General features: G+C 41.5%; 1 protein-coding gene across 2 annotated transcripts in view; it reads right to left on the reverse strand.

Moving 5' to 3' along the window:
• The window catches only part of ERG (ETS transcription factor ERG), a 107,494-nt gene extending 80,288 nt beyond the window's left edge, over positions 1-27,206 (reverse strand). For both annotated transcript variants that reach the window (XM_061359170.1, XM_061359168.1), the window contains exon 1: positions 27,119-27,206. In XM_061359170.1, the coding sequence (XP_061215154.1) occupies positions 27,119-27,157 (39 nt within the window). In that variant the 5' untranslated portion in view covers positions 27,158-27,206. The remainder of the gene's footprint in view (positions 1-27,118) is intronic.
• Between the last annotated feature and the right edge of the window lie 385 nt (positions 27,207-27,591).

Here is a 27,591-nt window from a genome sequence, read left to right on the forward strand (position 1 = left end):
AAAAAAAACCCTTCCCTAAAGGCTTCACTGAAGATTTCTTTTGCTGTAGAAGACAACTTGGATTGCCGAGAATCAGTGTCCACCCCAGACAGCATGAGAAGAAATTCTGAGAACACTTCAAGCTGTGTCAGGGCTGTCTGTAGGTTGCCCCACACCCAAGTGAAAATGAGGACACCCAGGTGAGCACGAAAGTAATCTTACTCCTCCATCAGCTCTGCACAGTAGCTGTTATTGTCTGTGCCTTTTGGTGAAATTTATGATGGCTTTGTAGGAAGACTAATCTAATAGCAGGCAGCCTACAAGTTGCTTGTCTCTTTGTGGGACTCAATTTTCATTAACATCAACCGGTGGAGAGGATGTTACATGCTGTTCTCAGGTTCAGTGGATTTCCAGAGCTCTGCTTCATGGAATAATAAAGTGCAAAGGTATTTTCCAGGATAAGATGATACCATTTTTTTATCAAGTGAAATCAATACAGAATATTTTTTTAAGAAGTGATCACATTCATTCTTCTCCACTTCAGAGGAAAAATGTCACCAATTTGCAAAGTGGGAAGAGATGCAATTAGCTGAGGGAAACAGATTTTGACAAAGCACAACACAGTATGACCACAACAACGACCAAGTTTGCAAGAGTAAACAGCAGCCAGTAGTCTTATCTGGCAAAGAATGGAAATTGGTGGCTAGCAAGCCACTTGGGGAAGTAATTGTGGAAATGACTAAAATTTATTAAAAGGATTTGCTAATGGAAAGTATATTACTGTTCTGTCACAAGGATATGAATATTTGTTAAAAAGTTAGGGTAAAGTTAATGGAGGAGAGCTTAGAGTAAATATTTTGAAGAAAACCCTGTTTGGAGGAGGTAGCTTTTTGTATTACAATCTTCATTTCATTCAACCTCCAGGAAAGGTCATTGATTTAATCAAAAGCTTTTTTTCCTTTGGTTAGACTTCCAAATGTACATACCATCAAGATCTGGTGCACAGAAATAATTTGAAGCAAATCTTCTAAAAAAGGTTTTGAAGATGCTTGCCAGTAGAACATTATGCCTCACAGCTATAATATCAGAAAAAGCCATTCAATTTAAATTAATATATTTGGCCAGACAGCTATATTAAAATTCTTGTTGTTTTTTCTGTTATAATGGTAGCCTGTGGTATGACTAGCCCTCTTCAAAAATCTGTATAGTTATTGCCTTTCTTTTGCCTAGGGTGCATCATATGTTTTTGATTTTGATGAGCTGCATTGCACTACCTCATTAAAACAAACACTTATGCAAAACAAAAGGCTGTGTATCACAGCACAGGGCATGTAAGCCAGCTTTGAAGGCTGCAGTGTTTCAAAAGCATGTTTCAAAAGAGAACTTCCGTCGACCCAGCTACACTTGTGTTTAACATTTGTGGATGATGTCAGACACATTCAGTACTTTCTTAGCCCCTGCAAACAAGGAGGCTTCAAAAGCAATGTTGGCTGCAGCTGTAAAGCATGCAAGTGCAGTGCTCACTTGCGGGTGGAAAGGATAGGTAGGACCTTCTCCTCATGTGCCTGTCTTCTCTGAAGCGGTGTGCAGTGCTGGCGCTGCTGGACAGCTCCACTTCTCTGGGGACATGGGCCTGAGGACAACCCTTCCCTCCTCCCAAAAGCCTCCACGTTTTTCAGATGTCCCCTCTTTCAGTAAGACAATATTCTAGTGGATCTTGTGGGAATCGGGAGGACTGTAATCCATATGAATGTTTTTCTGTTTAATTTTCAACAACTGCTTTCAGCTGAGATTATTTTTGCCTGTAAAAATGGCTGGTTCCAACCCACTGAAGAGTAAAGGGAGTTTAAATGCAGACATACAAATCACTGAAGTTAGGTGAGATGAAGCCCATCTAAAAAGCTGAAATACGTAACTTTGCTGTGTATACTTTTTTTGGTGGCTTTTTCTAAATACTCGAGTGGCAATGTTGATGCTTTTCATCCAAACCTCTTAATCTGTTTACAAGGCAAATTACATCAGCGCTACTACTAGCTTAAAGTTTACATCAGTTAGATTTTGAAAGGCCATCAAGATGTCATAGAACCTCAGTGATTATTGTGGTTTTGTATAATGTGTTCCTCATGCTAATGCTTTCTTCATTATGTGTCAAAATACTTAGATTAATGCAAGCATTGATGCAAATATTTGCATTCTTCTGAAAATGTTCACTGTTTGGCATTTCTGGCACACCACAAGATCATTTGTAATCACTTCTCTTTGAGATTCAATAGCAACTGCTAGTATAATTCAACAGGATTTTCTATGAAATCCCTGAAAATGTAGTACCACTACTTACTGTAGTTGTAACTCAAGGCAGTAATTACCCAGTTGTGTGCTACATCAACCTTCCAAAATACCTATTGCTAATCCATATATTCTACAGTTGTGAGGTTGTAAAGTTACTGACATGAAATTATGACAAGATTGTGGTGCTTTGTAAGCTAAGGATACAAGTGTCTTTCCGATGTGTATTCCTGAAGGTTCTGTACTGAAGGATGACTGCAGTGAAAGACAGTTGAGCATTGCCAGATTTGTTCCTGGCCCTGCAGCTTAGACAGTTTTGATTATCCATTCAGAAAATGTACTACAGGAAATGCATGGAGCAGACTGGTCATACAGTTCCAGCATAGGTTTTTAAATCAACATAGTAAAATTCAGAGCTTGTGAGCAAGCCACAGCTCAAGTGCATTGATGCAATGTGTGAATTGCTTCAAAGGGCATATAAATGCATGGAAAACAATTCTATGCTCATGGAAAGCTATCAAAGAATAAAAACAACCCAGACAAAAAAAATAAATCAAAAACCAAGCCCCAAATAGTATTTAGAATTTGAATAGTTTGTTAAAAAACTCAAATGCTTTGCCTTATGGAAAGCCCTACTTAACAGTTTATCTTGCCATCTCCCTCTGGATGGCTCTACTGTCCCCTGTTTCTAATACCTCAATACAGCAATTTTTTAAAACAGACTAATTTTCTATAAATGCCAGTATTTAATTTCCTTTTACAAAGCTAGCAACTTCAAAAAATACATACTATCATTAAGTATTAGAATCTGGCAAAATACCAAAAAATCATACATTTCATAACCAGTACAAGTGTATACATATAGCTTAAAAAATGGGGGAAAAAATAAAAGGTGAGGGTTAAATCTTGTCTCCATTGAAGCCAGGGGAGTTTTGTCACTGTCTTCCTTAGAGCCTGCACTTCATCCTAGCTACTCATAACACTTTTCATATTTGATAGGGAACAATTTAAAGTGATAAATTGCAGCCAAAATGCGTGTGTGTGTGAGAGGGGAGAGATTAAAAAAAAAGTCTCAGTGCTGAAAGTAAACTTCTGGCAGTCTTGAGATTTTTTGGCCTACCAGGCTAAATCTACATTTAAGTAGGGGATACATTTCTGCTTATGTTAGCTATCTGAAAGCTCTAGGCTAGTCAGACTGGCTCCCTCTGAAGACAGTGGAGTCCCTCTGGAATAATCTTCTAAGATGCTAAGTTCAGGCTGCCCAGATGTAAAAAAAATGACAAGTGCCACCAAGCCACATAAGAGACCTTCACTGAGAAAATGATTTCTATTTATGTGCATATATACTGTTAAAGAGCTAGTTTCACATGATTCTGAAAAAACTTTATACCACAAAGCAGAAACTTTTTCCTCATTTCCTATTGGTAGAAACTTTACTGGGTCGTCCTGAACCTGTAGTCACATCCACAATGACTGTATCTCTGTCTGTGAGATCTGGCTGCAAAACTTATCTTTGACACTTAGTACCCACTGATGTTGATCATTGCCACAAGGTGCAGTGAGAATGGTTAAATCATAGAATCATAGAATAGTTAGGGTTGGAAAGGACCTTAAGATCATCTACTTCCAACCCCCTGCCATGGGTAGGGACACCTCACACTAGACTATGTCACCCAAGGCTCTGTCCAGTGTGGCCCTGAACATTGCCATGGATAAACCCTGCATGAGAGAGGTGTCTCAACCTCACTGGGAAGAAAAACGTTTCTCCTGCCACCCTGCCTTCCTCTCCACCACATCCTAAGCTTTCCTGTGACCCTGTGGTTTGAACAATATTCTGGGGAGGGTAACAGACACCATTTAAATGCCCCCATGTTAAAGAAGGACAAGCAATCCAGGCCTGCTGGGAGAATACTTTTCCCACCCTGAAACAGTATGAGAGATCAGGACCTGTTTAAGGTTAGGCAACTTCTCCCAGAAGAAACATTTCTGCTTTAGACCAGCCTGGGTGCAGAGTCCTCTGCTCTGGAATGGGGCAGCACTCCCCTCCCCAGTGCCACTGCTTCCCTGCTCTTCTGCAACTGGACTGTTACATGCCCAGCTCCACTATTGCATGTTAGATCTTTGCACCCAAGAGGGCGGCCTTTGGACTTAAAAGTCTTTGGTCAGAGGCAACCTTGGGATGGTTTCCCTGGGCTGTGGCCACACAATATGCTCCAAGACATATTAGTGCTGAGCTCCCCTGTGGGTGCATGGAGGTGATGTTTATGTGGATTGCACCTCATCAGCAACCTTGCTCATTACCTAGGGCAGGTGCAGGCTTGGCAGCCTCTCCAGGGTGCCTCTGCTCTGTTTTTTGTCATTTTGTGGTTGTATCTCAGAAGTATGAAGCCAGTGTGTAAGACAGAAGACTGCATGTATTACAGTAGATTGCATGTGACTGTGCTTTCTTATGAAATGTCTTAAATTAAGAATTGTGAAGTTATTTTGCATCTTTTTTTATTTCCTTGATAGGCTTCCAAGGTATTTCTTCTGCATTACTGCAATTTTATTCTGCTCAGACAGCAGAACTCCCCAAAGCAAGGAAGTACAACATTTTGTATTGCTCTCCTGTGTTCAATGTGTTCAGTGATATATAGCTTAAAATGGCAATATTCATATACTCTGTTTCTTCCAAATGATATGTAACTTTTTTCTTAAAAAAAAACAAACCCCCAAAAAACATCAAAAAAACCCATCAAAAGCCCCAAACCACAAAACCCAGACCCTAATGTAAAGATATTTCTTATAGGGTTTTGTTTTCAAATGTAAATACAAATGGACACAGAAACATTTTAATGCTTCAGAGTAATGCAGGCAACACACTATTTGAAAATGGATTCTTGATTTGCTACCTGAATATGAAAATCATAAAAAATGGATGTAAGTAAAAAATTACATAATGAAAGTCATGTAATTATGGATTCCTTCCTTTCTTCTAAGCAGCTCTCCTTACAAAATAAAAGTTTCTCATGCTTCTGTCAGTGCAATATTTCAGGAAACTCCCTCACAACTTTTCTCTGAAGAGGAAGGAATGTGATGTGCAATAACTTATGCCTACATGTGCGAAGCCGATCTTTGTCTCCCCCATCCAAGTCAATTTTAAGCCCAAATTGTTTGCCTGTCACAGAGGAAATAATGGTTTCAAGTTATAGCCACATGCAGAGCAAGACAGATAGAAAAGATGCTACCCCCTCTCAAGCCTGTCAGACGTCTGGCTCTAGAAACACTTTTCCTGTGTCGGCCATGCCAAAACCAGTAATATTAACAGTGCTGCTATTACAGCCAGCGCTTCCAAAACTGCCTTCTCATTAAAGTCTATCTCATTCAAAACAATAAAAATGTTCTTTATCTAAACCACATGAGAGCATACAGGGGGACTAGGCGTTATCTGAACCTCACCCAGCAGAAAGGCAGCCTGGTTTGTTCATCATGATCACCAGCCATACCTAGTAAAGCATCTGAAATCACAAGACCACTGCCCAGTTCCCTGGAAAAAATGCTGTCAGGCACATGCTTTCTCCCTCACAGCTCCACCCATAACGTCATGGCCCTCACTTTTACCATATTTTTCAGAAAAGCCCAGCTGATGCCATGGGAAGTCCTGCACTACCGGATCCCAGGGTTCACATTAAACCTGTCTTGAGAGCCTCTAGTTAAGGCATGTACTCTTAAGATCATGAGAATCTGCATATCTTAATGACAAAACCCATTATTTTGGAGCTACTGTTTCATTTCTTCAGTGTGAGATTTCCCTTTGACAAAGGGTGCTGCACTTGCAAGGGCCATGCATGCTAGGACACATCCTACAGCTCTGAGTGAAGCAAGCACCCCACAGATTTTAAGAGGGGCTTTTGACTGCATGAGAAGATAATTTCCTTTTAAAACTTCTCATAGAGAAAATCTCTAATTTTATTTGACTGAAGTGATGGCAGAAAGCTACCATATCTAGCTTTAGGCATCTGAGATGGACTTGTATTGTTTACCTCAGGAATTTTACCTGGTGTTTGCTTGGTTTTAACTTACATATTCACTTTGTGGCTCTTCGCCTGTGTTATTTCACCAATTTACCCTCATTACGGATGAGTGGAGTGGGAAAATACTGCTGCCTCCTCTGTTGCTGGTACGATGCTATCTTCCCACTGCAGAGCAGGAGACTGTAGCAGAGGGGGACTTCATGCTACCCTTCAGATTGAGCAAGCGACTGGCAGAACTGCTGCACCTATCAGATGACCAACAAACACAGGCCACCTAGGCGGTTACCTCCACCTGGTGCTGGCTATAAGGATAAAGCAAGGATCAGGCTGTTTTTACTTGCCACCACCCTGAAGTGAGAAGGGTGCAGGGCCTGCACCATAGTTTATTGCTCTGCAAAGGGATTAGGGAGGTCAACAAGCAGGAGGAGCACGGAAGGGCAGTGCTGGTGTCCCCTCTGGATGATGCTGGACACTTCCTCTGACAGCTGCTGCTTCAAGACTTAGAAAGTGGGAAATCACAGAGAAGTGGCTTTTGTATAATCAAGGCTTTGGAGAGTGAAAAGTGCACAGACAGGGCCAGGTTTACCACGGGTAGAAATCATGGCAACTCTGCAAACACCAGCAAAGCCAAAACATCAATTTTTGTACTGAGGACCTGGTCTCCCATGACTGACGTCATAAAAAATACTGATATTTTGCAAAACGGTCCCCAGTTTTTCACAAGTGCTGCAGTGGTAACTCCGGTTACCACTGAATGGTTGCTGTGTCTTACCCCAGCACTGGCTCCACCTCAGTGATGACTGAAGTGACTCCTACAAAAATCATTTGAAAAGTGCACAGGACTCCTTCATGCTAGAAGCTGCAGGTTGGACTAGATGACCTCCTGCGGTCCCTTCCAGCCTCTAAGCATTCTGTGGTTCTCAAGCATTCTGTGATTTACTGTATGGTGCAGATAGCCAGGAATGCTGTGCTTCCTTGCCAGTGTAAGTGAAAATCTGCCAGAGGCACTGGGATCCTAGCTAGGAATGATAGTATCAACTAGGGTAATAGGGTCGTGTCATGGTTTAAGCCCAGTTGCCAACTCAGTCATGCAGCCGCTCACTCAGTTCCCCCCTTCTTCCTCCCCCCTGCTCCCGGAGGGGTGGAGAGGAGAATAGAAAGAATGTAACTCCCATGGGTTGAGATAAGAATATTCCAGTAACTAAGGTATAACACAAACCGCTGCTGCTACCACCAATAATAGTAATGATAAGGGAAATAACAAGGGAAGAGAATACAGCCATTCACCACCTGCCAACCAATATCCAGCCTGACTCGAGCAGTGATCTAAACCTTCTGGGTAACTGCCCCCAGTTTATATGGTGGGCATGACGTGCTGTGGTATGGAATACCTCTTTGGTCAGTTTGGGTCAGGTGTCCTGTCTCTGCTTCCTCCCAGCTTCCCCTCCTCCCTGGCAGAGCATGAGACTCAGAAAGTCCTTGGTCAAGTAAACATTACTGAGCAGCAGCAGCATCTAAAAACATTGGTGTTATCAGTGTTGTTCCCAGGCCGAAAGTCAAAAACACAGCACTGCACCAGCTACTAAGAAAGAGAAAAATGACTGCTACTGCTGAACCCAGGACAGGTTGTCAGTCTAAACCTGTTTTAAAAGAACCTCTTACTGAGGCAGGGAAAAATAAAGATTAGCATGTGTTTAATTTTTAGGCAGAGCCAAGCAGACACAAAGCAATCAGGCAAAATATTTCACCATACTCCTAAAGAGATAGGATTAAATATACTCTTTAAATTATGTGCAACTCTGTGAAATAAAAACTAACAACAAAAGTGAATTATGAAACGTCCAAAAAGTCACAATCTTATGAGGCCATGAACCACTTTTGCCCTCCCACCCCCAAAAGAAACTATAAAAAAATCCAAATTGCTAATCCCTGTACCTCTGATGCCTTTAACTGGGTACTAGAACTACCCAAGATAGCAGTTTGAAACATATTTGGTAGAACTTTTTTTTCATCTGATCCATTATTATAAAGCTGGTGCATGATTTTTATTTTAAGTTTCAGGAGATTTTCAAGCCTGTGAATGCACCATTTCACTGCAGAATCAAAAAGCAGCAATGTATGCAAATCCTTTAGCAAAATTACTTACATTACCTATCCAAAAGTTTGACATCTAGACTAAATATTTGCCAAGGCTCCTATTTTAAAATGGGATTAAATACCCTCAGGATATGCCTCTATTTTCATTAGCTCTGAAGAAAGGTCTAGCTTTCAGGCAAGTAAAGTTAGGTGAGATGAATTTTGACCCTAGTGACGTAAAGTAATGAAGACATGGTATGCACATCAGAGGAGGATTTCATAGACTATACATACAGGACATCAGGAAGATAGAAATAATGGAAGATGGTAAGGCAGAAACACTTCCTGCAGAATGCATGGTACTGGGCAAACAGTGCCAGCCACACCAGCTCCCTGATCTAAGGCAACTCAAAGAGCACTGGGATCTTACTGACATAAGCGAGAACTGAACCTTGGCAAGGTTTGCATGAACTGATACTAATGGAAACTCTGAAAGAGGTATGTGGCAACAGCTTTATGTAGTTCCCCAATTCAAGATATGTCTGGGAGCATGGGAGAGCTAGGGAAACTGTAAATAGAAACTGGGTCATCCACATTTCCATCTTAAATCCAGCTCAGCTCAGGAACAACCAGAAGTCGTCATTACCAGACAGGTGGTTATTTAGTGGTGGTTTTAATCCAGGTCCCAAAACATAAGACATTGACCACACCTCAGGTTACACCCATGCACAGCTATTAACCTTGGCAGTCTCCTCTGGAAAGGAGAATGCTTCCTGGAGGACAGAGACCAATGTATTCTCTCATCTTGCAAGTGAACATTTGAGGCCATGCCTGAAGGGCATTATGGGGAGAATGCTTACCCAGCTTCCTCCTGCTCCGTACTGTTCTCCTGGGCAAAATGGGCCATGAGCCACCAGGACCCACAGTCCCTTTACAGTGCCTAATCCTCACACAAATGCAGACATGATGCCCGAGTAGAAAATTCACAGAATAATAAAACATCTTGAAGGGGCCACAGACAACCTTGAGCCTCACTAAAAACATTTTCCCAAGGACATCACTCAGCAATATTTGTAGGGGCCTCAGAACAAGTGAGATTTCCTTGGCCAGGGAAGAGTTATAGAGAGGGTTTCTAGGATGTCAGTAAGCACCAACTCTTCTGTATTTCTTTTTCATATTCCATTTCCCTATTCCTGAAATCACTGAATTTCTCTCATTTCTTTTAATGGAATTTGAAAAATTAACATTTTATTCTGCAAGAGACAGTAAACATGAGCCAGCTAAAAATGCTTTCGACAGGTATCGGAAAAAAAATACAGATATCAAATCCTCTACCAAACCCAACAGCAGCAGCACTAAGGATGTTCTGTGGAGAAGCAGTACCAGGACACACGTTAATCCTGTATCAACCCCAGCCACCATGGTCAGTCACAAGAGCAGAGGCCCATCATAGTAGCATCAACAGCTGATTATGGTATTAATTACCATCACTGGCATTTGTCAGCCACTGCACCACACGGATCACTTCTTAGTCTACACAGAATACAAATGTACCAGAGCTCAGAACTTTCTCCAGAGTAACTTTAAGAAAGTTATCAAAGAGTAACAGTTGTCATAGGATGCAGGTTCATATTTCAGCAGAAATTAGAAACTGATAAGCAAAGAGTAGGAGGCCAATTTTCAGCATGGAAGAAGATTAATGCAGTGTGTCTCAAAAGTGGTAATCAGTATATTTAATCACAGTGCTAGTCAATGGCATACGTTTTTTCCCTACCTACATTACTTTTTCATATGCATTTTCATATCAGTTTGTCATAGCACAGTATTTTCCACTTGGCTTGGTGAAACATTCCATATTTCCTTAGGCTTGTCTTGAATAACCTAAAAAACACACGAACATAAATATCATCTCTAATCTGATTGGGGCCTCACTTCCTGTTTTCCAGCTCATTACTAAATGTATTAAACAATGCCAGATTTAGGATACATTTTCAGACAGACACCCTGTTGCTGATCTGGGGTGTCAGGCTGAAAACTGAATATTTACTATTATTTTCTTATTTTCTCTTTCCTATCCATTTTTAATGGGTGACTGAATGTCACTTTTTCCCTTGACAAGAAAACTCCTCCAGCTTTTTTTCTTTTTTAATTAACCTGTTCTTCCAAATCTGATTTTTTTGTGCATTCTAAAAATTGTGGTACAATGGTGTCTTCTAATTTTCCTTTAGAAAATACATCCCACTTCATCTCTTTCAAATCACTGATGTAGGAGGTGTAATTATAACTTTGCCATTATTTATTATTGCAACAAGGTAGGTGTTACTTTTGCCCTGCAGTAAGGCTTGGAGGTGCTTGTGTTTGTTTTTAAAAGTACAAAGACTGTCACTCCTAAGTTCCCTGCTTCCCCTGAGTTCCTACTTTTCCGTTGTGAGCAGCTCAAGCACATCATTCTTCAGGCCTTTCACAACTTCTGGATTAATACCATCAGGTCTGGGTAACTTGCTGCTATTTAATTTATCAGTTTGTTCCAGCACCTCGTCTGTTGATCCTGGAACAGAAGCAAAATGCTTTAAGGGCGCCTCTAGTGCAGATATCTAAAGCAACTCTCACACACATCCCCTAAAAAAGCATCACTCCAGCAGCCAGAGTTACAGATTACATCCTGGTTCATGAACACAAGCCACATGAGACCAAATGGAGAATTCAAATAACCTGGTCTTCTGCTGCTGAACGCATGGCACCACAGCAAACCTCTTTATAATTAGCACAATCTATAAGAGACTTCCCCCCCCCCAACACTTTATTCAGATAAGGTGGCTGCTGATATGCTCCCAGCTGTGTGTGTGAGCTCTGTCTGTGTGTGTGTGCACACATGTACACATATTGCAGACAAATCTGACCCACAATGCAGATGAACACTTGGTGACATCATTACTGTCACTATGTATAATCCCAAAAGCGCCTACCTACCTCAGGTAACACGCACATTAATTCAACCACACTGGAGTCCAGACCAGCTAGCCATGCATGCCACTTCCTTGCCCGAGAACCACACCAGTGAGAGCAAATGGAGGCACCAGCCATGCTTGGGCACCTCTCTGTTTACATGAAAACCAAGAGCTGCCTGGAGACAGACGAACCCAGGGGAGCTGACCTGCTGGCAGCACCCTCGCCCTTTTCCCCCCACCACAGTGTTATTAAGGCTGCAATGGGATCCATGTGTGAATGCCGGCCGGCCCACATGTGCACGCGCTTCCTGCGCTCCCAGCCCTGCCGGAGCTGGGGTTTTGAATGACAGCATTATATTTATATATCTGCCGCCAGAGGCCCGCAAAGGCTTGGCTAATTCTGGACACCTGCAAGGTCCGTGAAGAGGGTGGCCTGCCGACACCAGGGCAAGCAGCAGCTCCAGGGAGGAAGTGTCGGGAGGAGGGAAGAGCAGCGCCAGCCCCAGGACCCAAGTGCTTTGGAGAGCACCCTGATGTTTTCCAAGACCAGACCCAAACCTCATTAAATCTGGAGTCTGAGATAGGCACAGCTGCATGAACAGGTCCTCACTCCTGCTGCAGGGGCTGTGGGTCACCCCAGGCCAGGGCAGAGCCCAGGCACACAACCTGGTGTTAGTGACCAATCTGTACAAAAGCTCTGGGCTTTGGCTCCCTTCCACCTTGGACATTAAACCAACCACAGCCAAACAAAGGTGGGGGAGGATCAAATCTGTGCTGAGCAAACATAGAAAAATGCTTTCTCCAAAGCCCGCCTGATAGATTTAATATGACTGTTTTTTGAAGGCTGTATGTCACTTTTGTTTGGCATTAATATAAATCAAATAATCCCTTGATCCCAGTAAGGCACTGAGGAGACACAGTCAAACCTCCAGAAGGGATGTGCTCCTTAACTTGGAAAGTTGGCAGATGATTTAATCTTGTTAGCAAATTTGACAGTGCCATAGGAATTTTCCAAAATCAAAGAGCCCTTTCATAGGCTTCTCTACCCAATACTCAATCCAGTGTCTAAGAATAACATTCAGCCCTCATTAATTAATGATATCAGTCCGAATAATGTCAGATTGCCTCAGAGACCTTGCTGGGATGGATGAATCACACCCTGCTGGCTCCAAGGCTCTCACTCTGACAAACTGCAGTGTGCAATGACAGGCTGCTTAGCCTGGAAAACTCTCACCCATGGAGCTCCAGCAGCTCTAAACCCACCCCATCTGAAGCATGTGCTCAATGCCAGGGCAGACTGTGAGGTTAACGGGTGTCTGAGATAGCACTTGGCTCCTCAAGGACCTGCAGGGAAGGGGCTGGCAGCCATGGGCCCCGTCTTCCCCTGTCCCAGGGCAAGAGGGGTTGCTGAATGCAGAGTGTGACTGCCGAGCAGGGTGAGCTAGCGAGCTGGCAGCATCACAGCAGCGTGCCTCTGCTGTGGGCAGCACCACAGCTGGCCCGTCCGTGCCTGGGTTGGTTATCTCTGCTGGGTACTCAGAGCTACACCCTGCCTGTATCAGGAAGGAAAATATTATTTCTTTTCACCCCGGTTAAGTGGTGCTGCACCTCCCCATGTACTTTGTGTGACAGATGAAAGAATGAGCTCCAGAGGTCCTCTAACTTTTGAGATTCACAGCAGAGTCAAGATACTATCCAATGGTGAAACGCCACAAAGAAATCTACATCTGTGAGTCTGGCTTTTACCAAAACTACAAACTGAGATTTCTCGCAAGACCTACTCAGCTGATACTACTCCAACATGGGAAAAGACACACCAACTGTCTCCATAAATTTACTATTTCACTGAACCTATAATTATGTATGAAACCATCCAGACTGCTTCCAAAGTGCGCTGTACTAATATTGATACAAAATTGCCTTGTTTCTATTTGCAACATAATCACAAATCCACGCTTCAAGTTTTCACATACCCACATTCTGCTTTCTGTTACAGCTGAAAAAAGGGACTCCTTATCAGTCATGAATATGAGGTTTAGTAACATTTGTGTATCACCATCTTTTTATGTAAATGTTGCACTCCTGAGGCTTCATGAAACATTTCCAAGGAAGAACAACAACCACATTGTTTAAAACATACAAATAAATGTTTGCTCACAGATGCTCTGCCTTTCCCCTTGTGATGACCATGGCTGGCCAGGCATGCACAGTGCCTCCTATCACTGCACCCCAGTTTCTCATCGGACACCCTGATCCTGCCATGTGCAGGCAAGATCAGTACAGGGCTCAGCCAAGCCCAACGTAAACACGAGCTCAGCAGAAACACACATGTGGCGTTCATTGTGGGATCCCGGTCACAGAGGCAAAGTGTCAGAAAGACAAAGCTGGGACTTGTCTTTTTGTGCAGTGTTTGTTTATATGCCGCACACGTTATGCCCAGTAACATGAAGCCATCAGTTTCAAGTTACAAATATACCATAAATGCCATAAGTAATTTATTTTTCTGCTGTGCCTAGGAAAGTAAATTTAGGATTTTTAAAAATTCTTATTTGATGCTGATGTACTCTGATTGCCACTGCAAATATATATGCTTTTATTATGCACAAGCACAATTCTGATGTGATTTCTAAAGATCTCTCAGGGTTTGATGCAAAGGAGTGGTGCCTTCAGAAAGTCACCATTGGACTTCGGGATCCCCTCCACAAACAATTTTCAGCTCAGTAGGACTGGTTTAAGATCAAATTTAATGTGCTGTTTACTCTAAGGCATCTTGGTTCTAAAAGCAATTGACAAGTTTTGCACATGTACGCTTGTGTGTGGAAGAGGCACTGCCAAAGAAGCCTGTAAAAAGCATTACATCTAGAGCTTGTTATTTTACTAAAGCATTCTGAAAAATTACACTAGTGATTGCATTTGAAAAATCTGGTAACGTTAATTTCACCACTGAAATATGATTTCTTTTAAAAGCCTTCTCCTTCATGGTCCTTGCCATAGGATCAGTCCCAACATCTGGATAACAGAATCCAGGCTGACAGACTAATGCACATGTGGAGGAGTGTGTCTGCTACTTTGCTGCTTCTCAGGACAGACACATTGTCTCCCTCTCCTTCTGCCTGTCCCCTCCTTTTCTTTTCTTTTCCTTTCTTTTTTTTCCTTCCTTTAATAAGATTGCACATGTCTTACAGCTCTCTGCTGAGAATGTGACCAGTATGCGATATTGCCTCGCACCAGCACAGAACGTCTGGCTTAGGTGATACCAAGTGGTTACTGCCCTGGCTTCGAGTGCTTGCTAGGTTATTAACCAGTACATCTGGCTCTCTCCCTAGGAGGGTGAGTTCTGCAGTGCCCCAGGAATTTCTTTCATACACCACTTTTATTAGCTTTTCAAAAGAATACGGATTACCACTGGAAAGCCCATTTGCAAGCATACTGGTCCCCAACCTGTTTACCATGTTTAAAAAGCAACAATAACCAAAACCCATTATTTGATATTCAGAATTAATCTCTCCTCATTTTAGCACAGTCCTATTGTTCTTGTATTTGAAAGGTCTGCTTTACTGAAAAAAGGTGGCTTGTGATGTGTGATAGAATTAAAAAAAAAAAAGTTTCAGAAAGGCACAAAAATAACTTAGTTCAGAAATAAAGCTCCCAAATCATTAATTGCTAATTCTGCTCTTCCTGCAGACTTCAGTCCATCAGCACAAGGGGGGGGGAGAGAAAAGTTTTTCAGGCTTAACCAAAAGAAGCGCATGTGTAGCTCCAGAGAGCAAATTTATCTCCTTTGCCCACACATTTACATAGGACGTGAAGTTTGAATGCAAGAATTGTATTACTATAATTTCCCATCTGGACATCCCTATTTCAGTAATGTCAGAGTGGCCTTTTCTGGTTTTGTTTATGTCACTTCCAAAGCAGTTTAAGACAAATGGGAAAACTGCTTTTGTTTTCTTACCGAAAAAAGACCCAAGCGGAAGAGTTACAGAGGTAGCTCTCCAGGGCTTTCCTTCTACCTGCCTAGCAAAGTTCAACACTCCAGGCCAAAGCTCTCCTGAAGCAAACCTGGCAAAAAAGCTGTTTGCCCACCTCGCTACCTGCCTACCTGACCCACCTGGACCTCCACCTTCCCAGGAGGAACCTTCCTCTTAGAGCATCACCTGCAACTGCTGAGAACACTTCAAATGCAGAGCTAAGCAAGTACAGAAAAAACACAGTTTGCTAGACTTGCTAATCAATCTTTTTTGAAGCCGTGTGAGGCCAGATTTTCAGAAGCTGTCAGCACGCCCTGGCTTCCATTGTTCTAAGTGGGAGTTGTTTGGCACTCACAACTTCTGAAGGGCCGATATTTCATGTAGGTGTCTAAGTGGGAGCTCTTCACTAACCTTTTGCAATTGCTTTTGGCTAGACTGATCATCCAGAAATATCACACTGCAAAGAGCAATGGAAGCACTCACAGAAAGCGTATTTTAAAACTACGTATAAATAGCCCATACTCCTCCAGCCAGGAAAAAAAAACAACAGCATTCTGTGATTTCCCCAACCAAGGGAAACAGCCAGGCAAAAAGTTCACAAACTTCAGTAAGCTCATACAATGAAAACAAAAGCAAAACAAAAGTTCCTAATTATGTAAATGAAAACAGTGAATGTTTTCAAGAATGTCACACTTTTACTTGGAGATTTCTGCCCAGCAGAACAAGAGTTTAAGTCTGTCAGATAAAATCCTGATTCCTTTAGTTCAGTATCAAAATAAATATCAAACCAAAAGGGGTGCCTAGTCAAACCTCTAAGCCATGCATCCATACACAATAATATCAAATAAATTACAGCCAACAGAACATAAAGATCTTCTCACCTCGTCAGGCCTGAATGAAAAGCCCACCTTGGCAGCATTAGACTTGGCATTATTCTGTCAGCTCCAATCTTAAAAATAACCACGAGTCATTTGGTCCACTAAAGTTCATGGAAATCCTTACAGGGGTTTTTGATGCACTTGCCTATAAACTGCATTGTCTTCTTAAGGCTTCCTGTCCTGCAAACAGAGGCACCAGCACAGAGATTCAACTGAGATTGTTTTCCCCCTCTTCTGCTGCTTTTATTTAACCAAAAAAAAAAAAAAAAAAAAAGAGAGAGAGAAAACTGGTAGAAGTTCCTTACAGGAGTTGGAAGAGGACATCTGCAGGCAATTTAACACGAGGGCTTGTTTCTGTGTCAGCTGGCAACCCCTGGATAACTCTGTCATGTAACTTATATGCTAAAACATGATGTAGGACAACCAGTGAGACTGGGTAAATATGGCAGCACACCAGTTTTATTTGATTAAGATTTACACTTTTTAAAGGGATCAGCCCTACCCTAAACCATGGAAACAAATACAGCCCTGCCATCGAGAGAATGTCCCACCCTGCTCCAGCAGCACTGAGCTTCATCAAACCCACCAGGACAGTCTCTCCCTTTCTTCCCCAGCAATTTGAAGAGCAACAGAAAACAGGGCTTTTTTTTAAATGAGGACAGGAGCCTCTCCATTCCTCCACAGCAGCCCTCTCTTGATTCAGTAAGGACCCAGCTTACCCTCCTTTGCAAGCAACAGCAGCAGAATGTGGAAGGGCTCATGCAAGCATGAGGCCGAGCCTGCAATCTGTGCCTCAGTTCCCTGCTTCCTGTGGACTCTGAAAGGCTGTTCAGGAACATAGACTAGTATCTAAAGGGAGCTCTGGAGGTAACCCAGCTCAGAAACTTTCCCTGCTCCATGTGTTTAACTTCCTCCCAATTAGAAGAATCTGGTCAAGTGAGGAATGCTCATCCATTCTGGTTCCACTTCTGTTCTTGCATGAGATCTTACGTGTTTTGACATTTATAGCTATGCATTTGAACTGAGGCACTGATTAGATTCAATTGTTTCAATTACCTTTCTCCCCCTTCCTCTTTTTGTGCATGTTTTGGTTTGAATTATTAGCAATTTAAAAATCAATCTTGTAGTTAAATGCTTAATGATATAATTGCTTCTGTTGCCTAAATTTGTTTAGTTTGTGCTTTTTTAGTATGTAATAACTGAAAGTATATTTTCCTCTGTCCAAGTTAATAACTTCTCTGCAATGGCGGACATGCTATTAGCCGACTGGCTGCTGGTCTGGGACAACTCAGACAGAACTGGAAAGATTTTCTGAACCTATAACTGAGGAATAAGTGGCTTCCCTTAACTGAATGAATCTGAATTCTCAGATGGCCTCTACTTAAGTTTTAAACCTTTTTTGGTCATTCTGTGTTCATTTTGAGGGACTCTTAGTCTAAATGTTGGGCAGGGAATCTCTGCTGTCCCACACCTGGATACGTGTGCCAGCTGGGTCTGTGCCATGCAGCACGCTGTGCTCTGTAGCCCTTCTCCCCAGATCTCCATAGAGGAGTCCTACAGGAACCACCTGCTCACCTAAGCAGGTTCCTTTGCAAGGAAGCTTGGAGGCTGGGAGGAAGGCAGCTTAGACCATCTCCTGTCAACAAGGAAGCACGGACTGTGTCCCAAGTGTCTTCAGACATCACCTGTGGTTCTACCACAAAAACCTCTGTCCCATCCTGCCATCCAGAGATATTAACTCAGGTCTGGGGCACGGCTGCTCCTGCATGGCCTGCCATCTGCTCCCTGCATTCCAAAGGATTACTACACTTGTGTAAAATGTCATCTTGATGTGATTGTATTCCTTTTGGATTTGGAGCTGGATTATTCTGAAAAAGCCTGGATGTACCCCTAGTCCTCTGTTACATATTGAAGATATGGCATGTAGACAGGATTCAGCCCTTATAATGAAGAGCTACCTACAAGTCCCCCTGTGTTTAATGGACTCTGAGTCCCCATGTAAGCAGTGGAAAGATACTGGTGCTTGCCAAGGACAATTCGCCCCTTCCCAGTATAGGTCTCCCCTATTTTTTAAACAGGGGACCCAGAAACTGCTTAAACTTGAAACCAACCAAAAAGCATGTAAAGTTAAGTTAGGTGTTTCATCCAGCATATCCTCAGGCTCTCCCATTAAAATCTTCCATTTTAATGTTATACCACTTTATCCTATTTTTCCTCCCCGTATGTCATGAAGCAAGCGTTACCATTCACAACGCCAGGCCTCATGGCAGAGCAGAAAACATAAAAAAACAGAGGTCAAAAGGGTTGCACAAAGCTTTCTTTCCTATTCCCAGCTGTTCTCTTAAGGACAGCAGCAACAACGTTTGGTGCATGTTTATATTTCTTGCTGCAGTGAGACTGCCATTGATTTAAGCCAACATAGCGCACTGCTCCTTCTGACACCTACCCAAGAAGCGCAGGCAGCGCTCGGCCCACAGGCTGGCCATGCTGGACACAGGATTTCTCACGTTTGCAGGATTCCTCCTGCATTATTCACAGCCCTGACATGCCAGGTTTCTGGGTTCTTGGAAAATCTCTATATATGACCAAGGCAGTATGGACAAATAATTATGTCAGCTCACCCTGGAAGGCTCACAGCACATTGCAGAATTATCTACCTCCTTTTGAATGCTACTTTGCTGAATTTGAATCAGGAGGTTACAGTATCCTACCAAACCTTTACTGCTCTGCAAGGACGTGATAATGACTGCCATCAAGTTTCTATTTGGTAGGTAATCACATATATATATGGAACATACAAGGCACATGCCAAATGCTCTTTGCAGGCCTCAGCAGCAGAATAAATTGATCCCTTTCATGTCACAAAAAAAGCACTAGAAGCAACAGAAGTACTGGCCTAGGGATGTAATACAGTAAAACTCAACCACATTGAATTCAGCCATGTGGTAAATATGGAAGTAACACTCGGGTTTTGCAGGCTATTAGGCATCAAAAAAACTGCATTTCAGAGAATGCCCTGCTAGTAAATGGAGCACACTGTAGAGCCTATTGGGAACAGAGCTTGCTAGTAAGTCAGATGTGGGAATTTAGGGGAACAGCAGTGGTCCTGTCGTCCTTTTGTTCTTCTAGGACAAAAAAGGACAGGATGAACTTTCTGATAAACAAAATTGCACCAAGAACATACATATGGTATAGGATCAGTTTCCTTTTCTAATAAAACATGCCTGGAAGTACCCAAATATTAGCTACTGACTTGAGCCAAAGAAGAAATATTTTTCACAACAGGAACTGGAATTGTCTTGGGAAAGAAGACTAAGAGTCTGAAAATGTCCTACAGAATAACGGGCAAAGATTTACAGCAAATGATAAAACAGCAAGTTTGTGGAAAGTATCTAATCAAATGCCCACAACTTTATGAGGTAACGTCTGTATTAAAAATCTAAAGAAGGGGATTAAACAACACATCAGCAAAAGATATTACACCCTAAAGTCAACTTTGAGACACCAATGGGATTGGTGAAATAATCCAAAAGGGACTTGAAGAGACTAGAACATGGGCTGGAAATAATGAAATAAGATTTCAGATTTAAGGGGATAGATTGTCAGTACAAGTATTTGATATGAGATTTTTAATGGGGGGAGTGGAAGGGGGTAGGCAAGGGAGGAAGAGCGAGAGAGGTAAGAGATCCCTTTTGAAGCACACAAAACACACACCAAGCCCTGGAGAAGCCTCTCTCCCTGTCTGTAGTCTACTGGAACAAGAGCCCCTGGAGTATGCCTTTTAGCTCTAGAAGGCATTATCAGAAGGATAACAATGTGGTGATTCATGACCAGGCAACAAGTACAGCTAAAGGCACGGCTGAATGCAGCTACAGCACTGAGGTGGGGAAGGCTGCCTGGCCCCCATCACCTGAAACAGACTGTGACCAGAACTAATGAGGACAGGCTGTAGGATGCTTGGCAACCTCCTGTGAGCTCTCTCTATAAATCTCCCTTTTCAGGAAGGTGAGGAGGAACAAAAGTACTGTGAAATTAAGGAATTTGGATCTGTACAAAGCAGATAAAAAAAAGCTGGTTAAAGGGGGGAGCAGGGTGGCTGAATATGAAAAGATTCTTCACAATAATGAGTCATAGGGAATAATGTCTCAAGAAAGGTTAAACATGACCCATTGTTTGGGATATTTGTAACCAGATCAAGGGAAAATGAAAATGCACATTAAACAGTAATCTCTGACTCACTGGGAGATAATCTCTACACATCTTTAGCATTCGCACTGTAGATCTGTTTGAGGATATTCCTGGGCAGGTTGTTTCTGTAACCACTTGTCAAAGAAGGAGGCAACTGCCATTACAGCCTCTCAGAGTCCCAAGGCTGTCGAAGTACCGCACTGGTGGAGCTCCCAAGGAAGACTTTCTTGCACCCCTTCCCTTCATCACTCTCACTGTGGCCACATGCAAAAGGCAGGGCCTTGGAGGCATGTAATGAAGCATGGACACAGACACATGGAGCTGCTGGCCCTGTCTATTGGGATAGCCAGGACTTAAGGACCACCTACTTTGGCAGTGGCTTGAGAGATTTACAGGCAGCAAAACAAGCCTGAAATCTGGTAGCCCTCAGTCCCAACCCAGACTCTTTAGCAGAGGAAGAGGAAATGAAGGAATCATATTTTGCAGTTTCTCTAAAACCTAACTCATTGTTCTGTACCTGTCTGTCTTGCCTGTTCTTCCCAACTTTTTGTAACTTCTCCCCACCCTCATCTTGCCACTCTGGCTCTAGTTTCCATGACCACCAATTTTTTGATTTATACCCATCAGCAGTAGTAATATCCAGACTTTTAATGATCTGGCAGACTGCAGAAATTAGATTTAAACACATCTGACTCCACATAACAAAGGGTTAGCATAAAGCATATATATCAGCCGAAGCATTGAAAATGCATTTGGTACTCTTTAGTTTGTTCTTTCCTGCTTATGGAAAAAGATAACTTTTGTTTAAAAATGGCTTCACTTAAGGAATTATCCATGCCATTAGTCCCCAGAACAATAGAGATTAAAGTCTCTAAACCATCCCCTATCAAAACAACATACTTTTCTTTGAACATGTCATTAACACTGTTTTCCATCTGGCTGTTGGCAGCAATCTTGGATTTGCTCCGAATTGCTGAAAGTTCATTAATTATAGTACACAGAAACCATTATCTCTCTTTTCCTTTAGCAAGGAGGTATTTGCTTAGGCAGAGAGAAGAGGTAATGTTCAAGAGAAAAGGAAAAAAAAAAGCCCTTTACTTATATAAACTCCATGACAATCATTTTGTTGCAGTCCAGAATTCTAAATTTCTAAAAAGTAAATCACAAGTTCTGCTTATCAGGAGATTCTATCATTCAAATACAGTAGTGATTCTGGCATTGTTACAGGTAACTGATGTATGCTGACAGGGGATGGAAATAATGCATCAGATTTTTAAGCCTGCTGGGTCGGGGCCGTGGTGCATGAATGCTAGCGTGGAGGAGTGTCAGCCACATTCGTGATAAACTCAATTCATTTATTTTATGAGGAACCCAGAGTAAAGCATGGCTATCATTCAAACAAGACTTAGCAACTATGATTCAGCTAGCATAATTAGTAAGAAATTGAAACAGTGGTGTTACCCTGTCAGTACAAAAGCAGAGGAAGAGCTTTTAAAGTTTTGCCAGAATAATGAATGAAGTACACAGTGAGGGGTAAGCAAAGGGGATGGGACTTACAGCTATTCAGCTTTGGGGACTGCTGATACTGATGCTTTTCACATCTGTCACCGAGGGACATTTGTAACTCATGAGATGACAGCCTGCATGCAGCAGTTATACCAGAGCAGCTGTCAGGCAGCAAGTTTGCAGCCCAGATAACTCACAGTAGCTTGTTCACCTCTGTGCACTGGTGCTAAAGGCACTTTCTCATGCCCAAAGGCCTTTGCAGGCAATACGTCCATGGGTTGATCACCAGTTCCTAGCTGTAGGAAGTTTGGCTCATTAGCCAACAACTATCAGGAGGAGTTATTCCATTTTTTTTTTGGAGGGGATGGGAGTATGTTATCAAATTGACTCCAGTGGTGACAAACAGTCATACAGTAGCATTACATACTCCATATGGATCGCCTACTAAACTATGCTGCAATGTGTCTGCCATTAGCTTACTTCACATGTGACTTCGGGCAAAGCCCTTTGCATCTTTGGCTTAGATTTCCATGCTCTCACTCTCAGCTGAGCTGCCCAAATATAATTTTATAAGCAATGAAAGAACTGCTTTAGCAATGCAAAGAATCCACAAAGTCTAGGCTCCTAGCTTAGTCGAGACTCTAAAAAGAGGTGGGAAGAAAAGCCTGGCTTTATCCTCCTTATCCTAGTGGATAATAGTAATTCTATCCTCCTTCCCTTCTTGTCCCCCTTGCCTATTCAGGCAGAGACTGTATTGTGCATACAAAACTCACAGCATAATGAAGTATTGGATCCTTTTTAGAGGCTCTACAATTCCAGGAAAAATAACAGATTATATCAGACCCAGACTATGCTCCTTAATGAATAATACCAGTTAAAATAAAAAACACAAAATAAACCAAAACAAATCAAAACAAAAACCAAACAGATTAACCATAACACAACAGATTAGGTACATCCAGCAGCATCTTTAAACTGCCACAATTTGAAATCCAACATACTCTTTGGCCAACAAAGGAGCTCTAGGATCAGGTTTTGTAGTATTTCCAATGACAATATAGGATGCTGTGCATGGAAACGTGCATATGCCACCCAATTAACAGGCCAGGCACATAAGTGCTAAATATAGGAGTAGTTTTCAGAAACAGCTATGGAGTAATTCTTCTATTTCTTCTGAGAAACCAGGTTTTTCTTCACTGTAATATTAGGTATAGCTTTCAGATTTGGTACCCCTATTTTATAGATTCAGACGAAACAATCTCTAGTTACATTCACAGAACAAATAAGGTTTTACAAATACAAACCAGCTGAATTTGGGTCAAAGTGCTTGATGCCCTTTGAGAATTTTATATGAGAATTGTCCTCTTTGCTTAAGCTCTCTGGGACATAAAGTGTCCCTGTTCTTCAACTTCCAGAAGGCAAAGGCATCTGTTCAGCTGCTACCTTTCACCTGTCTCTTCAGTCTCCCCATATCTCAGAATCATTATGAAGGAACAGAAAAATCAGACCATCGACATATACACAGACCAAATCTTTCAGGTTAGACACCATTTCTAATAAACACAGTAATTTCTTACAAGCTGTAGCCTGGACTCTTTTTTTCTCTTCCAGTGAGGGGCAAAGGAATAGCAGTAACTTGTATTTTCCTGAGAAATGGTTCCACAGAATCCCCATACAGTGATGGCAAAAGCTAAATAAAATCACACAAGCTTTTGATCTTTGCAAGTAATGCTGCTGAAAGCAGATTTTTAACCCTTAAAAAAATTAAAAGTCTTACTGAATAGTGAGTATTCACAAAGCATAAATCACTAAAAACAAACCATGCAAAGCTCAGGTAGCATTTGCACAGTGTTTCTGTGACTGCTGTTGTAAGAACTAGTTTGATGAGTAACAGAACAAAAATAACACATTAAAACCTGTGTAAACGTCAGTCTTGCCCATACAAAGGTGCATTTCTAGAAGTGATCCTTTCTGTACATAGGATAGAGATCAACTTTGTCATGAAAACAGTGTTTGAAAACTTGAGGGACAAAAGGACCCCCATCCCCTGACACCATAAACAAAATTCTTATTATTATGCTTAATATTGAATTTTTTTTTAATCTCCCAATTAAAACAATATCCCCTTTCAGTGGCATGGGCAGGGTGAGAGGCGAGGACAGAGCTGGTAGAAAAGTCCTGTCTACAAACTCCTCTCCAGTGTGCAGACTCTTTAGAGAAAACCCATTCTGGAAGAGTGAGGGAATACACAAAGCTTGGTATAAATGTGAGCATCTTGTACCCAAGCCCTTTCAACTACCAAAAAACTGCCCCAAAATAATTTCTTCATTTTAATTAGGAATACTGGATAACAAGAATTAATTCGTCTTGCTTTAAATCAAGTTAACTCTTCTTTTCTTAACAGTTTGCCACTAATCCAAACTAATGACACTATTTTGAGCCTTAGGAGTAGCAAATCTTACTAAACTAAGGTGCTGACCTCACAAACACTGAACTTTATTAATGTGAGTTGTCTTGCTAATATCAGCCCTCTCACAGGCACTAAATGTGTAAAACTGATCAAAAATGAGGGTCAAAATTCCCCACATTTTGCTGAACTGGAACTAAAAGTCCTTTTTTTTCTCATCCACATCAAATGTTTCTTTCCTTCACACTTGGGCAAAACGTGAGACTGTGACTAAAGTGAAAACTGTACATTAGGGAGCAACAGGAACACGAGTTCACCGTATCAATTATGGATGCTTAAATCAAGCTGAAGAATGTAAAGTGTAATCTTTAGTAGCTATGGAATGAAGCTGCCCAACCGGAATGAGGACATACACATTAAGACTTTCAAAACATTTTCCCAAAATTGGACAGGATCTGCCTGGGTGTTGAAATTTGGCTATTATAATTTCTCATTCAGGAATGGAACACAAAACCTGTGAGTGGTTACATTTTCTTCTGATAGTGGGAAAGGCTGATTTCAGAATATAGCACACATAAAAATTCACATAAATGCAAATGAAATCACCCTTTCTGCAAGAAAGATGTCTCTGAATATTCATTTTGCCATATTCATGTCTCTTTCACATTAATTTTCTGCACATGTTCAGGCAGAAAACTGAAATCTTAAAATACGTCAAATCTTACTAATTCAGACACTTCTTAGAAAGCAGTCTTCAGTGTTACAGCTCTAAGTGTGCATGAATGAGGCTGTGTCTGCTTATTTGAGAAAACAGAAGAAGCAATACCATATGACCTGATACAGTACAGTTAATTAAACAAAACCATACCAAGGATGACTGCAATGAACCCAGTCTGTCCCTTCTATATCACCACAGCAACGAAAGAAAGAAAAGGCCATCACACCAAATAGTCTTTCCCACATCCTATGTACTATACTTTTTCATGACTTATTTTTAAGACCACAGTTATGTTCACTCTTAAAGCCAGAACAGAGCATCCATGGTGGCTTTCTGAAGAATGTGTTTACACTGAAGTGGACCCTAATGACATAAATAGAAACGTGAAGGATTTGATGTCTAGTTGTCTAGCTTTCCTATTCCAAACACAGTATTAAAGTAATTGCCTTCCTCACACCCTTTGCAATGTAAGAGCAACTTCTGTGTGATGATCTGCTGAAAACAGGTTTCTGCAAATTCCCTTGAACACAGCATTACAGAGATTTTTATGAGGCTCTTTTACATGCTGGAATAAGATGCACTGCCGAGCCCTGCCCTCTCAAACTCTATCTCCCATGCTTAAAAACCCCAACTACTTCAGACACCAGTTTTGGCAGAAAGCATGAAAGTGAGTTCTTCTTAATGTTATTTCTGGTACTGAGACATGCAGCATGAAGAGGTACTAAATCCCCTTCAATTTTTTGAAGTCTTACTGGTTGAAATCCAGGTGATGAGACATCTTGAAGAAAGACTTCTTGTGGAGGGAGTGTGTACGCTTTTCTGCTCTTCCCACAAAAACAACTGAGGACCAGAAGGCTGTGAAAGTGCTGGGTTTTGGAGAGAGGGAAGGTATGAGCTCTCCCACTGCTGCCAATCATCTTAGTATCTAAACACAATCCAAAAATGTTGCAGGAAGATACAGAGTGCTTCTTTCATTCACTACCCTTTCATGGGAAAAATGAGTTGTTTAAAATAATATTTCTTTTTCAGTTAAATATAAGTTGTAAAATTAAGTTTTTCTGTACGGAGCTGGTAGATAGAAATCAACTGAAAAGAAACTCCATGAAAAAACATTAGAAATTGGAGAAAATGTAACCTCAAGAAAAGACAGAAAGATAGAGAAAAAGGCAGTCAGAAAGAAAAAAAGCAAACTTTTCACTTACAGCCCACTTAACATGGCTGATCTATTTATTTGATTACAGCAATCTTATTACACCAGCAGTATCTTCAGATGGCAAAATCCATGTGAATGAGAAGCATGCAGTTCGTATATAAGGATCAGATGGCTCTTCCCACCTAAGACATTGCTATACGAGTGTCTTTTTACTTTGCAAAAGAAAATTAACTGTTCTTCTAGAAGCAGTCAGGAAACTGTTTCCAAACAAAATCTCTAGATGATGAAATAGCAAGTCAGGAATAGTGACCCCCAAACCAGTCACTTTGTGAGGCTCAGATGCTGTTTATGTACAAGATCCCAAAATGCTTTGTTCTTAGCAACACAACATTAGCTGCACCTGCTAAGGTTAGCAGGCTCGTAATCTTCACTGAAGAATGATAGGAAAAGCACAGTAACATAAGTAATAGTAACGATACAGAAAAACAGTATGACACCTTCTGAAATGTAGCAGGACAATGTGTTTTTTAAGGCAATAGCACAGTTCAGTATCTATTCTCCTATGATTTATATAAAATGATGCACTGAATCTTTTCAAAGGGATGCTTGTTTGCCTTTGAATTGTTGCATTATGCTCATTTTCATTCTCCAATTCAAGTTAATGTTTGCCACTGGCTTCCATGGCACAGAACTGGGGACATGAATTTAGTATTTTTCAAGTGGGTGTATTTTATCAAGCGTACTAAATATTAAAAGACCATCAAGGGTTTTAATGTTAGAACTTATCCTTAAAATCTCCACATACTTCAGAGCATGTCAGTACAGGTGTCAGCAACAGACTCTGCAGGACTGACTCAGACAATAACATTAATATTGAGCAGTGAAAGAGCCAGTTTTGTGCAGTAGCACAATTTATAAACATGCAAGAAAATCTACGGTATGTATACATATTCTTTAATCTTATGACTCTGAGGACTCACAATAAACAGGAAACTAACCTTGATGTGAGCTGCTGGATCTGGGACAGTCTGAATCATGTCCTTTAACAGGCCAATGTGTTTACCAGGAGCTCAGATCCCAAGGCAGCTGCATAAGCAAAGAAACAGAAGTCATATGATTATATTTTAAAAGCTTATTTTCAATAGAAATCTCTTATCTTTTTATAGACTGATAAGCATCTTTCCTTCCCCAGAACTACTTGAGGACCAGTACAGTTGAAACTCCAAGGTGTTTCTGTTTCTGTACCATCTGTTTAGCATGTATTTCATACAGGAGAAAATAGTTGGCCCTGAAATTCTCCTGGAAAATTGGTCTTTGTCTGTAATTCAGGATTTTCCCAAAATAAGAACTTTGGGATGTGCTCTGCCTTGCACAGCCCCACTATTCACTCAAGATACCAGAAATTTCCACAATCCCTTCTTCCGAACTTAGAAATACACAGCAGGATTGGAATAGATCTGGAACTAATATA

The sequence above is a fragment of the Neopsephotus bourkii genome, unplaced genomic scaffold (genome assembly GCF_033783945.1).
Source record: "Neopsephotus bourkii isolate Nb327-2 ecotype Australia unplaced genomic scaffold, CSIRO-AGI_Nbou_v1 NB_962, whole genome shotgun sequence".
Taxonomy (NCBI): Eukaryota; Metazoa; Chordata; class Aves; order Psittaciformes; family Psittacidae; genus Neopsephotus; species Neopsephotus bourkii.